The following is a 19,869-nucleotide window of genomic DNA, read 5'->3' on the forward strand; positions in this document are numbered from 1 at the left end:
GGTGACTCCCTCCTGCACCTACAGGCTGAGCACAGCCACCTCTTGGTGATCCTACTCCTCTCTTTGCCCTCATGGTCACCTGCTTTCTGCAAGGCTGAGCAACAGGCCAATTTCAAAGCAGAAATCAAGCGATGAAAAAAGGCATGGGCAGAAGAACCCCAACACAACTTGCAGCAGGTTGTCAAACAAAAAAGCGCAGTCTTAAAGCTGCAAAATCGGTCCATAATCGAGGCAGCATCTTGGAGAAGAGTCAGAGCCACTTGCCTCCTGTCCTTAGGCTTTGCTCTAGCTGCTCTCAGATTTCCACCAGCCCTAACAGCCCCCATCGGTCCCTGCAGCTCACGAAAAGTAGGGGAAGAAGGCAAGACGTGAGGCTTCGGAGGGTCAGCAGGCACGAAGCCCTGTAAACGCACACGCCTCGGGGCGACCGGTGCCCAGCACAAGGAGACACTGCGGCACGCAGCTATTTCTGTTGACAACATGAGATGAGCTCATGGAAAGATGTGTTTTTAAAAGGCTTCCCAAGGTGGCCGGGGTATTTTTAGTGATACTGTTCAGCAACCGCTTATCAGAGACCATAGCAACAAGTCTATATTGAGTTATAAATACCGAGTGGGCTAGGGGAGGGAGGATCGGACTGACCATCCACAACCTCAGTAACTCTAGGAGAAAGCTGAAACAACCCCGCTATGTTATTAAAGCCCGGATGCCAGCGAGCTCTCAGCTATCAAAGGTGGCTGTGCTGGTGTATCACAGCCAACAGCGGGTTCCAAGCTCACGGCAACCTGTGCAAGGACAAGTTATTCTTACACAACCCCGAGAGCATCTCTGAGCTGCAGCTGTGCACGCACGCACAGGCAGGGACCCGGGAGCCAGCGGCAGCATTGGGCTGTTCCCCCTTTTCAGCAGGCATCCCTTGAGCTGAGCATCCCAATCAAGCCACTCGAAACTAAGCGTGGTGGCTGTCGTGCTCAGCAGGCTGCTGGGAAGGTCATTTCATGGCCAAATAGTTCCAAAAGGTTTCTAGTGACCCTGCTAACTGCCTGAAAGTAACTTCTACCAACTGTGGTCATCAGCAAGATTCACTTCCATGTCTAAAATCAGAGCTAGAAAAAAAGCGCCTGTACAAAGACTTCCAAAACGTTTTGCATATTTTTTTTTTCTTACGTAGACCAAGATTTACTTAAAATTCATTAAAAGATCTGTGCTTCCCCATGCCCTCTCCAAAGAGTTCCCCTCTAAACTTCTGCTGCTGGGGATGCTGCCTCCTGGCTTGCAGTCACTCCTGCAGCAAAAGCTGCTCCCAGCCACGTTCTCCAGCCCTTGGAGAGGTGAGCAGCAATTAAAATCGATGAAGCTTTTGCTACAGCGATGACACACTAATGCCTGGGGAGAACAGGCGTTGTGTCAGATGTGCCATCAGCAACCCTGACATTCCCATCGGGCCCTTTGTGCCTTGACCTTGGTAAAGCGCTGCCTGGCAGTCGATTTCCTAAGTGCTCTCCTGAACCCTGATGTCCAGCTTCTCAAATCACAGCTTTGCTTCTTTGCATCCAAGTCCTCCCCGTGTCTCATGTGCAGATACAAGGGTTAGGGACCTTGCCTTTCAGAGACCACTTAGGGCTCTTAATGTACTCACTCAGGCCTGAGACTTGGAGGAAACGCTGACCTGTGCTGTTTCCCTTTTTATTTTTATTTTTTAAACTCCTTTCAATTCTGGAATCCTGTTTCTGAAAAAAAGGCATTAGGCTGGAAAACCTGAAGCAGCCTCCAGAAAACAGATACCAGCCAGTGGTTTCTTGCCCACCCAGACAGCACACGTACCTGTCGTTAGAAGAGAAATCCATCCCGAGGACGATGCTCTCCTCCGTGTCTTGCCTGCCGTTGGTAGACACTACCACCATGTATCGGGTGCGGTTCTGGTACGTGCTTTCCAGTCTTACAGCCTAAGGAAACGAAGGAGAGAGGTGAGCAGTGCAGGCAGCAGGACACACAGCACTACCTTCACGAGCCACCTTTCCATGCTGAGCGGCAGGCGCGGAAGCGGTGACACAGCTTGCACGGATGTGATGGCCCGTACTGCTCGGCCAGGGAACCAGCAGAGCAGGGAGAAGTGACTTGCTCTTACACACAAAGCTCTCCTCGACAGCTGGGGTGCTCCCAGGGCCTTAATATACTTTTTTGTAGGCCTGCTCCGTCCCACCAAGGCTGTGTTGAAGCAGCAGCCTACACGGCCCTGGTTTATGTGCCCTCACAGAGCATTATACCTTCAGCAAGGCTGTCAAACATGCCTTTCACCCTCACAGGGTTTTGTTCCAAGACAGCTGAGGTTCCTGTAGCACTGCGCCGTACTCGTGCAGCTAAGTCGTGAGCGTCAGACCAATGAGGAAGTTCCTGAAAGCCTGCACCAAGGCGTAACGCTCCTCCAGGAGCCAAAGGGAAGTGAGAACTGAAGGGACTCAAGCAAGTTGTACAGACAGACTGTTGTTTTGCAAGGAGCCCGGGGAAGGGAGCTCAGCTTTGTGAGCTTTGCCTATCCCTATCTGCAGCAGACAACGTTTTACTTGCAACATTTTTTAGACTCCTCACCCCTCGCCTATCCACCAGCCAGTTCTCAGCCATGAGATATGGCCAAACCTACAACAGAGGTTAAAACAGCACACGGCAATTAAATCAGAGCTCACCGTTTCTCTAGGGCAGGAGACAATGCTGAGAGCAGCTTGAAAAGCTTCCCAGTGTTGCGGGGAGCAGCAGCCCTGGTGCTGGGGGTGGAAGAGCAAGTGCAGGCAGAAGTGTTCGCTGCGCTTTCTAGACTTGTCCTATTAGTCTGAGACTAACAGAAGGTACCCAAAGGCTGATGCCAGCAGACAGATGTGCTCTGTATAGCAAGACTGTGCCCCACCCCGTCTCTTTAGGGTAAGTCATGCTAAAACCAGCCTTATTTTCCTCCTTGCGCCTCGAGTCACTGGGGTTCCTTTGGGAAGGCGGCGGATCAAAGCAGTCAGGCCTTCGAGGTGCGTGTTCTGCCGAGGGAGGCTGTTTCTACAACCAACCACTGGCAGCAAAACAGAAAGGGTGCTCTTCAACCTAGAAGAGCAAGCAGTCACCGAGGTCTCGGTGGTTAGAGTCAGCATCGACATTAGGATCCAAACCTCAAAGAGCAACGAAGATTTGCCTAAAGCAGGAACAGGCAGCCAAGAGCTGCCACGTCCAGGGCATCCCCACGAGTGCTGTTTGCTGCTCGAGGACAGTGCAGCAGCAAGAGGATTACCATAATCTAACTTACTTTGCTAAACCAATTTGGCTAGCAGTAATTAGAAGTGTGGCTTTAATGCAAGACCCTTTAGCAGGGGACTGGCCAAACAGCGACCCAAGGTCACGCAGCTCCACGTCACTGGGGGAGGATTTCCAGGGGACCAGTTAAGAGAAACAGAGCATGGCTTGTTGAGGCTCTCCAGACCAACACTTCCATCCTTCCCTCAAAGCAAAGGGCCATCAGTGGAGCAGATAATGCATTCTGCTAAATTTGCTGGAATAATGTAAAAGTGAGCTTCATGTTCTAAACCAGCCAAGCTCAAAAGTTACTGTGAGAGGTTGAATATGCCCAGCAAATGAAAATTGGATGCCTAATCTCTTCATTAAGCACTAAAGTCCTTATGCTTACCCAACAGTAGGAGTGCACCAAGTAACTAAATGGTCTGCTGCCTTTTAAATTAAGACATTTGAAATCCCAATCAACCTATGGAGGATGGCCTAGCTTCAGAGACCATGATGACGTGGGAAGGCTTCTCTACAGCTCATCTGCACAGAGCCTTCTCCTCAGTTTGGTGACATTATTTATAGTCTGTTCATGAACAAGAAGTCCTCTGCATCCTTCCAGGACCAGCAATGTTTTGCTTAAGTTTTACGCTCACCTAAACACAAGCCAGCTTTAGCTTTTGTTGCGTTCCTATTTCATCAGAAGTGTTGAGTATTTTACCTGCCCTCATGAACAGCACCTTCCGAAGTGTAAGTTCATACTGACCTTTCATCTTTTTGATGCTACAGGATAGCAGGTGTTTCGTACAGGATCACAGTTCTCACTGGGGCATTTGATTTGAAGGCAAAAAGAAGTGCTCGAGTCTTCTGAAGTATTCTTTTATTATTAAACGCAGGTAAGTGAACAACTCCCTGCTCTGCTGAGCCCCAGGAATACTTTACATCAGTTTGTACACTTTCAACTCCTTTTCCTCCTTCCTACTGATCTTACACTCACACCATTCCTCTGATTCTGCTCGTTTAGAGCTAAAAGCTCTGCTGGTAGCTCCAACAGAAACAAGAGTTGTTCCAGAACTTAAGTGTAGGTTTGTAGAGGATTGGATTCCTCTGCTGCCCTCTGAGCTGTGAAGCCTGCCCTCGGAGTGACAGCAGCCAACACAAGAAGACAAGAATGCATTTCTCTGGGTACTGTTTATATTTCAAATCTCATTTGTATCTACTATTTTATGAGAGAGTCTATTGCAGCTCTGCACACCCTTCGTTCATCAAGAATCAATTAAATTCAAGTAGACTATCGAACTTAACCTCATGCAAGATTTCAGCATTCCAAATGTAGCTCTGAACAAAAGGGTTTATGTCTCAGCCCACAAAGTCCTCATTCAGCTGTTAAGGCTAATTTGTCCCAAATCACACAATGTAGCCAGTGATATCGCTGAACAATGACTTGTTCAATAGCTTCCAGTGTTCTAACCCCGGCTCAGATTTTGAAAAACACCGAGAACCCCCCAGTCCCATCACTTTCACTGAAATCTTCACAACAGCAAGGTGTGCCTGACAAAATTTGGGAGTAGATCCTTCAGTTTGCTTATGACAAATTAGTTTCTGGTCATTTTTAAGAGTTAAAGCACTCTGTAGTAACTTGGTCTGTTTTATAACTATACTCCTAAGATCAGTCCGGCTCCAGCACAGCTCAGGAGGATTCAACAAAGTAGAGGTGCCAGAATAACACTTCTGAGGCTGGCAATCCTGCTTTGGGCACACGTTGCTAAGATGCACCAAGACAACACGGCAAAGGAACTTCAGGCTATGAAGTGATGAGAGATGCAGAGGCACTGCAGTCATGCCTGACCTTGTAGAGCACTTCAACATGTCCTAGACAAATTCCTCACTGCTCTTCTTCAGCTTCTGGAGGTCTCTAATGCAGCCTATCAATGCTATAAACGGCAGCACTTGGTTTTCAACCTATCATTATAGGATGCAACAACCCAAAAAAGCAGAAAGACAGGAATCAACATGGGTACATAGCCACAAGGGGATCTTGTTCGTTCCTTCCTGATATGCCTCAGCCTTTTGGGATGCAACCAGTTAGGAAAGCATAGTGAGGAATACAGCTGAGCTAACAGGGAAAGGCAGGTATTTGTGCTGGTCAGACGTAAGTCACCTACTCCTGATATTTTAATAGGACACCACGTTAACTTACCCAGCTTCTCAGAAAGGAGTGTAACAATTGCCAGAGCACATAATGACTCAGTACTTGGTTCAGACAAAGGCAGTCTGCTTGCCATACAATTTGTCTCCCTGAACAAGCAGGCCTTTTTAAAATAAGTTGCTTTTTTCCCCTTGTGGTTGTTGAGAGGACTCCCCAGACCTGACGATGAAACCACTGGCACATACACACAGCACTGCTTTTGGGAGTTACACAGGTGTATTTGTCAGGTGGAACTTAACCTTTATATTCCTAGCAGGAGATAAGCAAAAAGCCAGCCTACCAGTCTGATGTTGTCTTCTGGGCGGAGCAGTATGAACATGGCCTGCAGGTGTTGCTGGAGATCCCCTGGAGGAAAGAAGGAAAGGTGAACACTCAAAAATAGCTTTAAATCACATGCAAGCTCCTCGCTGTCCAGTCAGAGCAAATGTCCCCCAGGAAATTCGACACGTCACAGTGAGTGTTGCTACTTCCACCCACCCTGAGATGACAAAACTCCAGCTCTTAGTCAGCTGCTCTTTGCTCCGTGTGCTCACCTGTTCCCATTTCACCATGCTCTCTCCTGCTAAATCCTGTTATCTTTTGAAAAGAAGTAAAAAAAAAAAAAAAAGTTTCAGTACTCTTTGTTCCTTTAAAAGGCAAAGCAAGCCAAGAAGAAATAGACCCTACCTCGTGGTTCAACATCTCATCTACCGCATGGCTCACATCAGGAGTCTGCCATTCCTTTTCCACCAACTTAGTACTCCAAGCAAAACTCTCACCTAGACAAAAGGGTCCCCCCCTTCTAGGTGAGGTTTGGTCCCATCTTACAGCCCACACACTTCTGTACCAACCCCATCCAAGAGTATCTAGGAATCACCACCTGAAAACGACACAACTGTAATTTTTCCTACAAAATGCTTGCTACTCCTTTACTGGTGAGGCTGAGAAATAGTCAAAGAAAAAAAATATCAGTCACACAGTAACTGTGAAGTCTTAAAAGGCCCGAGGGGCACAGGATCCTCAAGTAGCAGACAACTGACAGACATAGGAGGCACTTTCCATCACTACTCCTGTGCTCCACTCCCTGGCCCACAGGGAGCCACGAGCTTTCTGCTCAGCGCATCACCCGCCGGGCATCAGCGAGCAACAGCACCTCCAGCAACGAGCTGCTTTTTTTGATCATTACCTGGAAATTTCACCTGCGTTCCCAGAAAGGAAAGCTCAAGGCTGCCAGGTGGCACACATTGTCAAGCCGAGGAGCCTTCCCTCTCCTGCCCTCTGCCACCCCTACGCAGCGGGGAAGCTAAGTTGAGGCAATGCTGCTGGGAAGAGCAGGAGTGCTGGAGCATTTGGGACAAAGTTTTGGGGATTTGTAGAAATAAGGGAAGTTTGGGCATGGGACAGCACCCAGAAGTGCCACATAGGAGTAGGGAAAGAAAGAAAATGCTGCTTAAGGAGAGCATTGTAATCACTTATCGCTGCTGCAGCCCCTCTCCTGGTGGGAGGAAGATAAGCTTGTGCGGAGCGGGCTACACAGGACGCAGCATGCACTGCTCCCCCCTTCCTTCCTCCTTTAGACACATTTCAGCATATGGAGAATGAGTCAATGCTCCGGGAGAGCATTTTCACTGGGGGGTGGGAAATCGAGGCGAGCAGCCGTGCTAGAGCAGTCCCACACAAAGCAGCAGAGGTGACGGGCACCCGAAGCCGCTTCCTGCCCCAGGACATTGTTCTCGGTGCTGGCACACGCTGCCCTAACCAGCGATTATTTAGGGAGACAGTTAACGAAGGAAAGGCCAGCTCATCCATCGGATGCTTCTCCTCCCAGGGGTGCAGTGGGAGACAGGATTTCCCCGTGTCAACACCAGTGCACGAGCCCTGCTCAGTTCCTCCAAACCCCGGCTGCAGCAGGGACCAGGAGACCAGCAGGCTCGACACTCCCTCTGCTGCAGGTGCCAGCAGGCACCCAATTTGGGGTATCCACGTGTCTGAAGCAATGTGAAACAGAAGATGCTTCATTTTGTTTTTTCCCTCCCCAAAACGTAACAGCTTCCACCTATTGCTGCCGCTAACTCAACGTCAGGAACCAGTTTAGGAGCTGAAGTTTCCAGAGATGAATAATACTTGAGGAGGTTTCTAAGACCCCTTTCTGCAAGGCTCAGGCAAGGAGCTCCGTTAATCCTCAACCCTCAGAAAGTTTATTCCACTCTCTCCTGTTCCCGGCTGCCCACCAGCCTGTCCCGCCAGCCTTGGAAGCCGCAGAGCTGGAGCCCAAAGCACTGCTTCCTTCGCCAGCTTCGCTCGACGTGCAGCACTTCCAGCCCCAAACACACAAGGCATTCTGTAAGCTTGCTGGATGAAGAAAAAGCCAAAAGGAAGGTTTTAGCATGCCAGAATCAGCACAAAGATACCACATCCTGCCCTGTGAAGAGCTGCCGGCTCTGCTGGCATTCCTGGCACGGCTGCTGCTTCCTATCACATTGTCCAGCAGCGAGCAGATGCCTTTGTTTCCTCCGAGCTGGCAGGCTAGGTGCAAAGCATTAGTGCTCAGATGGGATCTTAAAACCGATTTACAGTATTCCAGAGATGGCAAAAGCCCCAGGGAATTTGCATCCTTTTCTGGCCTTCTCCAGCACCACCAGAGTATGAAAGCAAGCCCCCAGCCCCCAGCTCCGGGTGGCACGGCACACAGGACCACCCGGGGAGAGGGGCAGACAGCTGGGGCCTTATCTAGTCTGTCTGCCAGCAAGCGATTTCCATTTCTGAAGGTGATACAATTAAAGAAATGGGTGTGAGCATTAATTATTTCCTGTTACGCATTTACCCTTCACGCTGGGTTCTTGCGCCCCGATGAATTAGGGAGGGAGGTCTGGGAGGTCAGGGAGCCTTCCCGGAACGCAATCCGGCGGCCACTTGAAGCACAACTGCATCCAAAGGCACGATGTACGGGGAAGTTACGCCCGCTCCCCAGCCCCCTTCTGGCTTTGTGTGCCAGAGATAAGCCTCGACACACGCGGGATGGAAGCAGAGCACGGATCATCAGAGGCCGAGGAAGGAGACTGCTTCCTGTGCTGCACATCGAGCTCACCGCCAGCGGCCGGTTCCGCTCCCTGAACCACCCTCTCTACGCTGCTGGTTTAATTTTGGTGGCACAGATGTTTTGCTCAGGAAGGAGGCACACGGATCCCTCGGTGCCTTGGTCTGCTGGCACATGCTACACGTCAGGAAGGTCCACAGAAGAGATGAATGGGGTGCGCTCATTCAAAGGACACTTTGCAGGGAAATCTCCAAGTGCCTTATAAAAATGCCACAGCATTAATATCACTTGACCAGCTGGGAAGCTGAGGAAAGGACGAGTGCTGATGCCTTGGAACAGTCACCCCCCTAAGTGAAGTCTTCTAAGAACAGAAATCCCATCCCTTAGGCAAGCCAGCCTCTTAAATACAGAGCACCTTGCTGTAAGCAGTTACAACACACCGGGTTTGCTTTCTTGGCAGCCCAGCTTCCAAAATCTCTGTGCTGATTAGCCAAGCACCACGATTTTCCACCAAGCTCTCCAAACCTCTCATGGGTCATCTGTAGCAAGTAGAACGTGAGAAGCAAAAGACCCAAAGCTGTCTGCGATGCCTCACGTGGGCTCACAGGGAAACCTGTCCAACTTTCAGCTGGGCTCCTGTGCAAGGTAAAGCCACTTCAGCTCCAATGAGAAGGGCCAGCTTTGAATTAACTTTAGAACAATTTATTTTCCTTTGAAAATTGGCAATTAATGCATCCCAGTCAAAGCAATCTGGGTACTGATTATGCTGTGTGTAATTAACTGCCTTTTGACTTAAACTCTTCCTATAAAGACGTTTGTGAACAGGTTGTGAGGTGGATCAGCCCAGTAACTGCCGGATGGAGAGCTGGGTGACACTCTGATGGTATCAGAGCACAACGAAACCTGCACCTGGAACCAGATCAAATCACTTTTTGGGGGCACTTTTTGGCAAAGAACGACAGCTCCAGCCTCTCTGCTTCTGCCTCTGCCTCATACACAAAGCCCGAAGGTCTGCATGTTGTTTTTTTCCTGCTGATAGTTTAGTGGCAGGGAAAAACCCCACACTATCTGATCCCTGTAACACACCGTCAGTGAATAAGCACCGCTCACACATCGGAAAACAACCTACCCCGAGATGTTTGAGTTTCATTATTCAGACTGGCTTTTCAAACAAAGAGTCAAAGCCAAAACACAAATCTAACCTTCAGGTGATAAAGGGGGCGGGATTCTGCCTGCCTCCACATTATTCACTGCTGATACGTCTGCAAAGTCACTCCGACGTTGCTCAGAAGTTTCCTCACCACCACGCAGAGGTGAGCAGCCTCCCTTTGCTCCATCAGGAGTTACTTTCAGATCAGGAAGGGCAATTACTCATCTTGTATCTAACCTCAGGTTTTCCAGCACAACACTGGAAAACTTTGAGTGCAATCCTCCCTCACACAGAAGGTACAGCAGGACCTTTTTGGGGGGTGGCAGTTCTTAACCCTTCACAATGCCGTGATTACTGCCCCAAAGTCACTCTTTTTGTTTGATTTTGCTGGGTTACAAGGAGTACTGAAACTTTTTTTTCTTACTGGTACAAAATCTCTAAGTCCTGAGGCTGGTAGGTTTAGCTCTAAGGCACACCTGGTGCAAACCAGCAATGTGTGCCATCTGCTGAGAGCGGATTTGAGAAAGGTGGACTGGGAAAGAGGAGAGCAGAGGAGCCTCAGCCCTCAGCTGCACCTACCTGCATGCTTGTTGCGCCTGTGGCTGATCCTGGGAGTGGAGGAGCCGTTCCCTCGGGGCAGGAAGAGCGCCGCTCCTTTCACCGTGAGGAAGCTTTCGCTGATGCTGCAAGGGAAGAGACACAAACAGTGAGCCAGGGAATCGCTTTATTGTCTTTTAGAAGGAGAAAAGCAACAAGAGAGGCTGGATTCATGGAATGAGTGCTCTGTTCTTTTGCACAAAATAGATTTAGTTCAAATTATTTTGTTGGTAGAGAACTTCCCCCCAAAAAGTACTGCAAACATCACAGAGAAACCTCGAAAAGCTGAACATGTGCCAGGTGCTGTTCTGCCCACAGAGGTGGAACCTGAGCAGGCAGAGGGGATTAACCTATGGCTATATTTTGGACTTGAAAGCCAAGATGAGAGATCCACATTTCTAAATGGTGATTAATACGGCAAGCCCACGCATCGCTGCGATTATGGATCCTGTTAACCCCGTGCTTTGTGGTTCAGGCACAGCTGATGCCCTGTAGAAACAAATGTCTTCCTTCAGCAGTTAGCCAAAAGAAAATTAATTAGTGCATGCAACAGATTAAGAAGCCATGAAAATACTACAAATTGTGTGATGTTTTACTCAAAGACCGACAAATTAAAAGCAAGAGTGTAGTGCTGTTCAATTCAGACATCACTTGCTGCCCTGATTTTGCCCTTTATGGAGTCAAACGAGGAGAGAGGTTTGTGGGAAGGGGCAATACCAGGAGTCCTCAAGCTCCGTGGTACAGCTGAGAGTTTGAGCACATCTTCCAGTAACTCTCTAAAATGCTGCAGCACGTGGAAAAAGCAGAGCTCTCTACAGATGTTGCAATTAAGCCATCCTGTTGCAGCACAGTTCAGGGTTCCTGCGTTTCTCAGAAGTGATGAGATAGTCGTACACGCTTTGAAGAAAGCCAAAAACAATCCTACAGTCAACAGGATGGTTGATGAGCACGATAAGACAGGATGGGAGAGTCCCTGGCATCAGGCACCGCAGCAGCTCCATGCCCTCAAAAAGCAGTCGGTGTGTCCTCGTCAACCAAAGAAGAGACTGGGAACGTCTCAGTTCCTTTCTCCGCTTAAGCAAGTAACAGAAATGATTATTTACTCCCTTCCCTTAAGGGCCAAGGGCCAGGAAATAACAATAGGGCAAAAAGCCCCGCCATGTGTTTGAAGAACCTCTACGTACGGAGGGAGGGCGAGCGCTGCGCCGTGCCAGGTCACCGCCTGCAGGGCCACGTCCCCACTGCTGCTGCCCCAGGGACACTTTTTGGTGGCTCCTCGGGGCAGATCGGTGCCTAACCATAACCAAAGACAACAGCATCAGAGAGAAATCATGCGTGACTGAGATCCAGGAGCCAGCGTGCCACGAGCTGGCTTCCTGCTTTACCCCCAGGCGTCACCTGCTGGGTTCCTGAACCGGGGAGTTACGAACCCCGCGTTACAGCTGGATTTCCCCCTAACCTCATGCACACGCCCGGGCATCTCCCTGTTTTCCTGGTGGGGGTATCACACAATCAAATTCCTGGAGCCCCAGCAAGGCAGATGCACATGCAGGAAGCCCCTTTCTGAACCCGCAGCCCACCCCGCTGTGCAGGCTGCACCTCGGCACCCTCCTCACCGAGGAGGTTTCTCCCCGGGCTATTTTCTAGAATTATAGCAGACGTCAAAACATGCACTGGATGTTTCAGCAAGACAGAACTTTGAAAAGGAAAAAAAAAATCACTCTTTGCAAATTAAAATTGATCAGAGATCCTTATCCGTGCCAAAGAAGAAGTAGAAATAATTGGGCACAGCGCACAGACCCTGCTCAGGTCAGGAATTTTGCCTGAGCCTTCCTTGCTCCTCCTGACACACAGATCCTCTGAAAGCCCTCAAGCTGCAGTTTTTTAAAGCCTGGGTACTAGAGCAGGTGCACAGAGCTCCTTCAGACCAGGCCGCAGACTCAGAAGACTTCTCACCTTTTCTTCCTCCCTTTACAATCTCACCACAGAGGCAAACACACGTCAGGGAGGAGAAAGAAGCCGGCAATCACAGCCTGTTCTCACGTAGTTCATTTTATCAGCCCAGCCTCCAGGCAGCATTAGCAGCCCTTAGCCTGTGCCCGAGGTTTCACCCCTAGGGATTTAACCACTTCTAGTGGGTAGCAGCACGTAGGTAGGGGGCTGCAGGTTAGGACTCTTCTCATTCCCATCACACAGGGCAAAACTAACCCTGGGGCTGACCAAGGGGCAGCAGCTGGAGCTGGGAACAGGCTGCACAGTGCCCAGGTCCGTGCTGAAGCAGGCAGGAGCTGGCTCTTTCCCTACGGCATGGGACACGGCATCGCCTGCTGTGTGCCCACTCGCCCATGAGGGATGAAACCCCAGTTCCTCCAGCCCCAGCCCCAGCCCAGGGCCATCAGCACAGCTGGGATCTGAGGGTCCTGCTCCATCAAACCTCCAGGCGAGAGCATCACCAGCTCCAGCATCCCTGCCTAGAGCAGTGCCCAAACTCCTCCGGCTCACCCGTGCATCAGTTTTCATCCTCCCTCTTTCCCTTGCCTGTTTTTTAAAGCACTTTGTTTTAATTATTGCCTACAACAGCAGTATTTGTGACTTCTGTAGAGGAGGGCAATGCCTGGCTCCCAGTTTAAGCTCTGCTGAGTGATGGAGCCTGGTGAAATGATTCACAATTTAAGTCCAGTGAACAGTGACGGTAGCTGGTTATCCTCATGCACAGGACTGGGAAAAGCAAAGCAGCACCCATCACTAACAAAAACCCCACAACAAGAAGCAGGAGATGGAAAAGGCAAGAAAAAGCCTCAGGACCGCTCTGCGCTGCCGTGTGTATTAGCAGGGGCAGCTGGCAGCAGGCACAGACACGGCCGGGCCCCTCTGAGGTTCAGAACAGAAACGAGCCCAGAGCAGAGCAAAACAAGGCCACGGCTTCCCGAAAAGGGCTCTGCGGTGCTGTCAACAGAGGTGACACCGCCGAGGGCAAGGAGAGAAAGGGGAAGTGGTTCTCCAGCCCGGCAGCCTCTTGCCACTCAGCACTTCTGCAACTTCAGAACCGGCCCAAGGAGGAAAACAAACAGAGCGTGGGAACCCTCCCCATCCCCAGCGCCTGACGCACGCTGCGTTTTTAGCAACATCTGCATTTGTGACTTTTTTTTTCCTCTCCCCTTAAAGGGCTGTCTGCAGGCATTTCCTCTGCTCCAAGGTGGGGCTCCCTGGGGAGAGAGCTCGGCTGCGACTGCACCGACACAACCACAGGGAGGGCTGCAATGCCCGCGGGAGTTTGTCTGTGCTGACCTACCTACCGAGCCCTTCTCGCCTTAGCCAAGCCATCTTCTCCCTCTCTTTGGTCTCCACGACGGGCAACTGCTGGGGCTGAGCTGAGAGCCAGGACAAGTTCCTGTTTGCAGAAGATACCCAAAGGTGGGGTGATGGGTGCGAGCCTCAGCTCTACAGGCATCACAGCCCTAAGGGCATCCTCTCTGCTTGCTCCGAGTGAGGGGTTCATGGCACACACGGAGCCTTGCAGAGGGGAGCACTGATGATTCTGGCTGTGTTTGCAAGCAAAAAGCAGCCACCTGGGCTGCACAGACCAAGCAGCTCAGGCAGTATCAGAGAGGGGATCTCAGCAGCCCCGGGTCACCCAACGCAGCTGCAGGGAGTTTTGACACCCACTCAGCACCCTGCCGAGCTAACAGCCTGCGGGTTGAGGCCACTGCTGGAAAAAAACATCGTGCCCACGTGTCATCGGTGTTTCTTTGCCACCAGGTGTGTTTGAATTGAACCCCAGAAACCTTTCTGCAGCCTCCAGAGCAGGAGCAGCCAGGGCATGCCAGCAAAGCCTGCACCTCTGGCAGGACATCACATTCACCTCTCCTGCTTCAGAGCATCACAGCAGCCAGAGCTCAAGCCCCTGGAGGAAAGCAGGCGTCCTCCTGGTTCTCTTGCTCTGGCCAAACTGCAGGGCAGCCCCCTTTGAAGCCCTGCATGCTACATGGAACAGAAACACGGAGCAGTGGCATCCACTGGAGATGGCACCAAAGACAGCGGCTCTGGGCTGAGAAACTCACCCCAGCCACATCCCCTGGGCACCGACCAGATGCGCTCCCTCACGGGCAGGGGGACTGACCCATTTGCAGCAGGGAAGTAAAGCGGGTTGTAAGGCAGACTCGAGAAGAAGTTCCCAGAGTTGTTTTATCATTCACCAGCTGCTGCAGATGTCAAAGCCTGCGTGAGTTCCCCGGTAGCCTCAAGTCCTCAGCTGTGCTCCGGGGGATGCACCCGGAGGGCAAGAAAAGTCCCCCAAAGCAAGAGAAAAACGAGTTGTGCAAGCAGGGCTCTGACGTGCTCTGGAATGCAGGGCAGCAGAGGAGCACAAAACATTTTTCCTCCAGCAGAGCTCACGCACCAGAAAGGGCAGCTAACACAACCGGGGTGCTGACTGCGAGATCCGGGCACTCGGTGCTCACAGCAGAAACCCGATTCTGTGCACGGGGCTTTAGGCTAGAGACCAGGGCAGGAAACGAGGCTGCGAAAGGAATTTGCTTTACACGATAGTCCCCAAGGGCTTCCTCCAGGTCTCCAAGTCAAGACGTTCCCAGATGGAGCCCCACGGACTCCAACACGCACTCGGAGGGCACCACCTCGTGCCCCACACCACCATCCTGCCAGCTCCTCCTGCCCCCAGCACCCACCCAACACCTCCAGAAATACGTTCTTTAAAAACACTTTAATCAGCGTGAGAAAACATCATAAGGAGAACCTGCCACGTCAAGGATCAAAGGAAAAAAAAAAAAGTGTTTTGATGAGTTATCTCCCGAAAAGCGCCCCTCTGGCTGACACGTGCTGATCTTTTCTTCCTCCCCCCCCAGAATTATCTCGGTGCTCACCGATCGCCCTCACCCCACACCACCTCTGCAGCAGCTGGCTAACACCCAGGGCACACACAAGCTCTCCCACCACATCTATCCACGTTTAGCTCCCTAATTTCTCCCCAGACCTCCCCACACACGTGGTGGCACCACTCCCAGCTGCCACAGCCCTGCCCGTGAGCCCACCACCCCCAGGACCCCGATGCTTTAAATACTGCCGTGACCCAAGGCACACGAGACACCCTAAGGTCACCGCGCCATCCTGCACCACCCAGGTTTTGGGGGCAGCTATATTTAGGCCAAGCATGCTCAGCACTTTGGGGACGCAGAGTCCCATAAACACCAGTCCTGGGGGCTCCTGGGGGAGTTCAACTCTGTGAGCATCCAGCACGGAGGAATTGTGCTGGGGGAGCTCTGGTGGCAGCCTCGCTGCCCGCACGTTAATGGTCCCCTGCGAGCACAGCACCAAAACAAGGATGGCTCTGTCTGCCCGCACAGAAATCAATGCCTAATAATAAGCCTTTCCTCTGTGCTAAAAACAAGCAGATGCTTGATTACCCCAAAGCATCACAAATCTTCAAGAGGCTGTTGGACTTCGCTCATATAATACAAGGAAGTTATTTGTTCGGTATTTTAACTTCTGCAGTACTCAGCACTTCCAATTTTCTCTCATTCTCCTTGCATCCTCCCCATCCTTGATCCCTAAATGACAGCTTCCAGCAAGAAGAACAAAACCAGCTCAGAGCTGGCTGCCCCTTTGGGCTGGCACAGAGGGCAGCGGGTGGTGAGCAGCTCCAGAGGGACGGGAACCCGGCGGGTGGCTGCTCAGTGGGTGCTGATGTGAACTGGAAGGTGCTTGGAGCTCCTGCTGTGCTGATACAGCCCATAACCAGGGCAATGATCTGCTCACCTGCCTAGCTGGTGGACCAATTTGCAAATACATCTGTGACTTTGTGTTAGGGAATAGCTCAGCCACAATTGAGAGGGAATAAAGTTTAACAGGGCTGTAAATATCAGCCTGAAGTTTGGGCTGGTTAGCAGTGAGTAAGCATCATAGCCAGACTCAAACATTTTAAAGTTTAAGTAGTTTCGTGCATCTGTTTCTTTTCTTTAAGGCTAATGTAAGTGGGGGGAGAGTCCTTAACATAAGCAAGGCCAACACAAACTTGAGATTTGTTTTAAAGCTGCAAACCGAAGAGGAAACGCAGCATCACTTTAGGCTCCCTGACCCCACAGTGCTGAGGAACGGGGCAGCCCGGCCTTTGGAGAACTCACCCCATTAGAAGGGAAGGCAATGAGCAGAGAACAGCACTCCAACGTCCTGCTGGCGTAAGTGACAATCCGGAGAGAGCAGGAAAAGCTCTCCAAATTAGACCCTGAGATATAATTATGACGCATTTCAACATGCAGACTCAGCACTGCTCTCCAGTCCAACTCTTCCCCCCGCGGATGCGGCGAGCTCTTCCTGGAGACGATACCCCTTGTGACTCTGCTTTTCTTCTGGCTCTCTCAATAGGGATCGGCTTACCAGGAGGCCTTTATTCCTGAAATAATTTCCATTAATCACTCACCATACACCACTTTAAACAGAAGCTGACAGACTGGGGGATGTCCAACAGCACCGCTGCATCTCCGAGCCTAAAGAAAGGCTGAAACGAAGGGCGGGACGAGAGGGGAAAGGAGCTGGAACATTTCTACAGAGCAGACAAGTGAACTTCAAACCATCCAACGGCACTGCAAGGTGCTTATAGAGACCCTTGCAAATTTGAAATAATAAGCAGCATCACTTGAACCATGCACGTTTTGTGCTATCTGCCCATAGAACAGGAAAGAAAAGGCAACACCAGCACGCATTGCCCCGAAGCACGGCCCTGCAGCAGCTTTGCATTTGAGATTCCTCGGCACAGCTGCAAATTAACTTACTCTTAATATCTTCCCGTGACTCCCAGCTAAAGGAGATGTCAGCACTCCTCTTTTCAACGTGTTTTAAGGCGTTTTTAACTCAACACAAGAACCCTGTGAAGTTTAGCTGACTAGGTCTCGGGCTGGAAACCCATTAAATAAAGTTTTATTTTACAAGAGCTTGAACTCAAAGAGCAGAGATTCCAGATGTGTTTATCCCTGCGAAATCAGGTGCTAAATTTCATCAGAATTAGCACTTTCAGCACTTTGGCAGCCAATTTTCAGTAGCTCTTAACGCAGGGCCTCGTATTTCCTAAAAACATGAGAACCCATTTAAAAACCACACGTGGAAGCAGCGAGATCAATGCAACACCGAGCGCGGACCCGGAGAAGCCTCTAAGAACAGAGCGTACTTTAGGGAAAAGGCTCTTAAACAGCTTTTCAAGAGCCTCTACGATAGATATTTGCTTAATTTTGAGTGTGAACAACTACCGCAAAGCATTTCATGATGTGCTTAAAGGAACCAAGGACAAAGCAGGACCATTGCAGTGGGGTCAGGGTTTTGCACCGCGCTGAGAGCCCGCCCTACATCTCCCTCCCTCCCTGCTTGCTGCCAGAGGGACCTGCTCTCAAAAACCCCCACCTCTGGGCCCATCCAACAGCCCTGACATTCGCAGGCAGTGCTCAGCAACCCACAGCTCCCTGCACACACCAAATGTCCCACGGCCCGGCTCGCAGCTGGGTGTTTCTCCCGCACTCAGCACCCCGCCTGCTAACGAGGCACGGCCCCGCTCCTCCGTTTGCTCTCCCGCAGCTTTCTCGCTGTGCTAAAGCGGCAGGGGGGCTAGGGATGGTGCTGACAAATTATTTGTTTTTATTTAGACTAACTGGCTTTCCGTCCTTGCGACACACGGAGGAATGCAGCTGTGCCGCTTTCCGCTGGGGTTTGGGTTTCTCCTCCTCCTTTTCAAAGTAAATAAAGGGAAAACCACCACCAAACTACCATCATCATCATCATCCCGGCCAGTGACGAACTCGTCGCACGCTGCCACTCAACGAGCTTTAAAAAAATAAAATGAAAGGGTGTGGGCACAACTCTGAGCTCATTTTAATCCAGCATCAAGGTAAAGAAAGCAAGACACCAGCAGACCAAGTTTTAGAGGACAAAGGTGAAACCGATGATAGCTTCTCTTATCTGTAGCTGTGTGCAGCTGAAGGTTCCCCTGAAATTATGGCCTGGCGGAGTCGGTTATCGTTGGGTAATCAGAATAACGCCGCTGCAGTCCCACCTGCGACTGGGAGCCTCTTATCAGCCCCGGGACATCAGGAAAGCCGCCCGGCGTCTCGGCGAGCTGAACGTGCCCAAGTGACGACACTGCTGGCCACAAAGCGACCTGCTGGGCGGCCCGAGGGCTGAGGCTGCGGGGAGACCAGAGGCTTGGACGAGCAAATCCGTTCTCTTCATGCTAGAGAAGGAGGTGCAAGGAGATCAGAGACACCCCGGAGCTCATCAGACACGGCAAGGAGGTGATTTCTAAATGCAGGAGGCAAGTGCAGAGCAGATGACGGCTCCTAAGCCACCTGTGTGCTGGTGTCAGGGTGCTTCACTCCAAGCTCAGCTCGCCCGAATGAATCCCAAACTCACCCAAGTTAACCCCAAGCTCAGCTCACCCCAGCAGTCCTCTGTAGGGCCGGGTCCCTGCCCACGGAGCCAGGGCGCTTCAAGGCAGCGCTGGACCAAAGGACAGACATACCCCAGCTCATCTCTGGGACTGCAGAGCCAGAACCCAGCTGTGACAAACCTGCACCTCCCCAGGGAGAAGCCTGGAGTTTCCCCGTGTAAACCCAACACAGGAGTCACCGAGACCCCAGAGCCAAGGAAGCACACGCTGGGGGACGGCACGGACCTCGTCCAGCCGTTGTGGGAAGCGTGCAGGCAAGCAGAGGGCTTCACTGTGAAGTGACAAAGATCGTTTGTTTACAGAAAGGGCTAAATCACTTCTGGTTCAGCAGCCCGCGGGTTTAGCCTACTTGTAACAAAGGTGTTTTGAGAAAAAGCACGCTTCTTAAATGGCTTATTACAAATACACCGACAGACTCCAAAGGGCTGAGGAGGGCCAGATAAGTACGGGATAAACAAGAAAAATGCTCTGAACGAGGAGCCTGTGGCCTTAATATCCCTAAAAATGCCCAAATGGGAAAAGCTGCCAACTCCAAGAGGCGCTGACCCTACCCTCGCAGGCTGGGCTGCTCCAGCACCCTCAGCCCCAGCTGATACTGGGATATGGACGAGGTTTTATTCGCCCCTACAGGGTTTTCTCCTCCCCAGCTGCGACTGCTTGGTGTCCTTGAACCAGAAGGCTTCTCCCTGTCGCAAAGCACTTGGCTAATCCCCCCCGGCAGTCACAAGTGGCTGCGGAGCCACCGCTCCCGGTCTCCAGTTACTTCCAAGCTGCTAAATTAAAGCCCCGGCCCACACGAGCAGGCAAAGCAAGGGGCTGGCTGCCGGACACATCACCAAAAGCACAGCCGTGCAAGGCTGAAGGGCAGCGGGGGAATTTCACCCCCTTGCATTTGGGGAATTAATTGGGAGCCTTCAGCTAGCTGCTCCGGGGCGCCGGGGCTGGAAACTCAAGCTGGAGTTGCTCTGGACACATTACAGCCATTACACTGGAGAAAAAATATTTGCTGAACTAGTTTTAGGCCCATACGGGCTGATAACTTGGATGCTGTTTGCCAGACCGATGCAGAGGAGGCGGCAGCTCTCCGCAGCCCGTGGCGGAGCGGGATGCGGGGTTTTAAACTCTCTCTGACCCTGCAAGCACTGGTCGGGAGCAACGTTTCGAGAAAGTTTGCCTGAAGTTGTTTAAAAAAC

At 51.3% G+C, this 19,869-nt stretch overlaps 1 protein-coding gene across 3 annotated transcripts in view; it reads right to left on the bottom strand.

Annotated features, from left to right (window-relative positions):
- Window positions 1–19,869, bottom strand: part of SSH2 (slingshot protein phosphatase 2) — a 46,795-nt gene that overhangs the window by 22,869 nt on the left and 4,057 nt on the right. For 2 of the 3 annotated variants that reach the window (XM_084299570.1, XM_084299571.1), the window contains exons 2-4: window positions 10,213–10,316; window positions 5,748–5,812; window positions 1,825–1,946 (exon numbers count right to left, since the gene is read on the bottom strand). In XM_084299570.1, coding sequence (XP_084155696.1) covers window positions 1,825–1,946; window positions 5,748–5,812; window positions 10,213–10,316 — 291 coding nt within the window. Of the gene's footprint in view, window positions 1–1,824; window positions 1,947–5,747; window positions 5,813–10,212; window positions 10,317–16,367; window positions 16,389–19,869 lie in introns of those variants that run through there. The other variant, XM_084299569.1, reaches the window with a different exon arrangement.

The sequence above is a fragment of the Netta rufina genome, assembly GCF_964035555.1.
Source record: "Netta rufina genome assembly, chromosome: 21".
In the NCBI taxonomy this organism is placed as follows: Eukaryota; Metazoa; Chordata; class Aves; order Anseriformes; family Anatidae; genus Netta; species Netta rufina.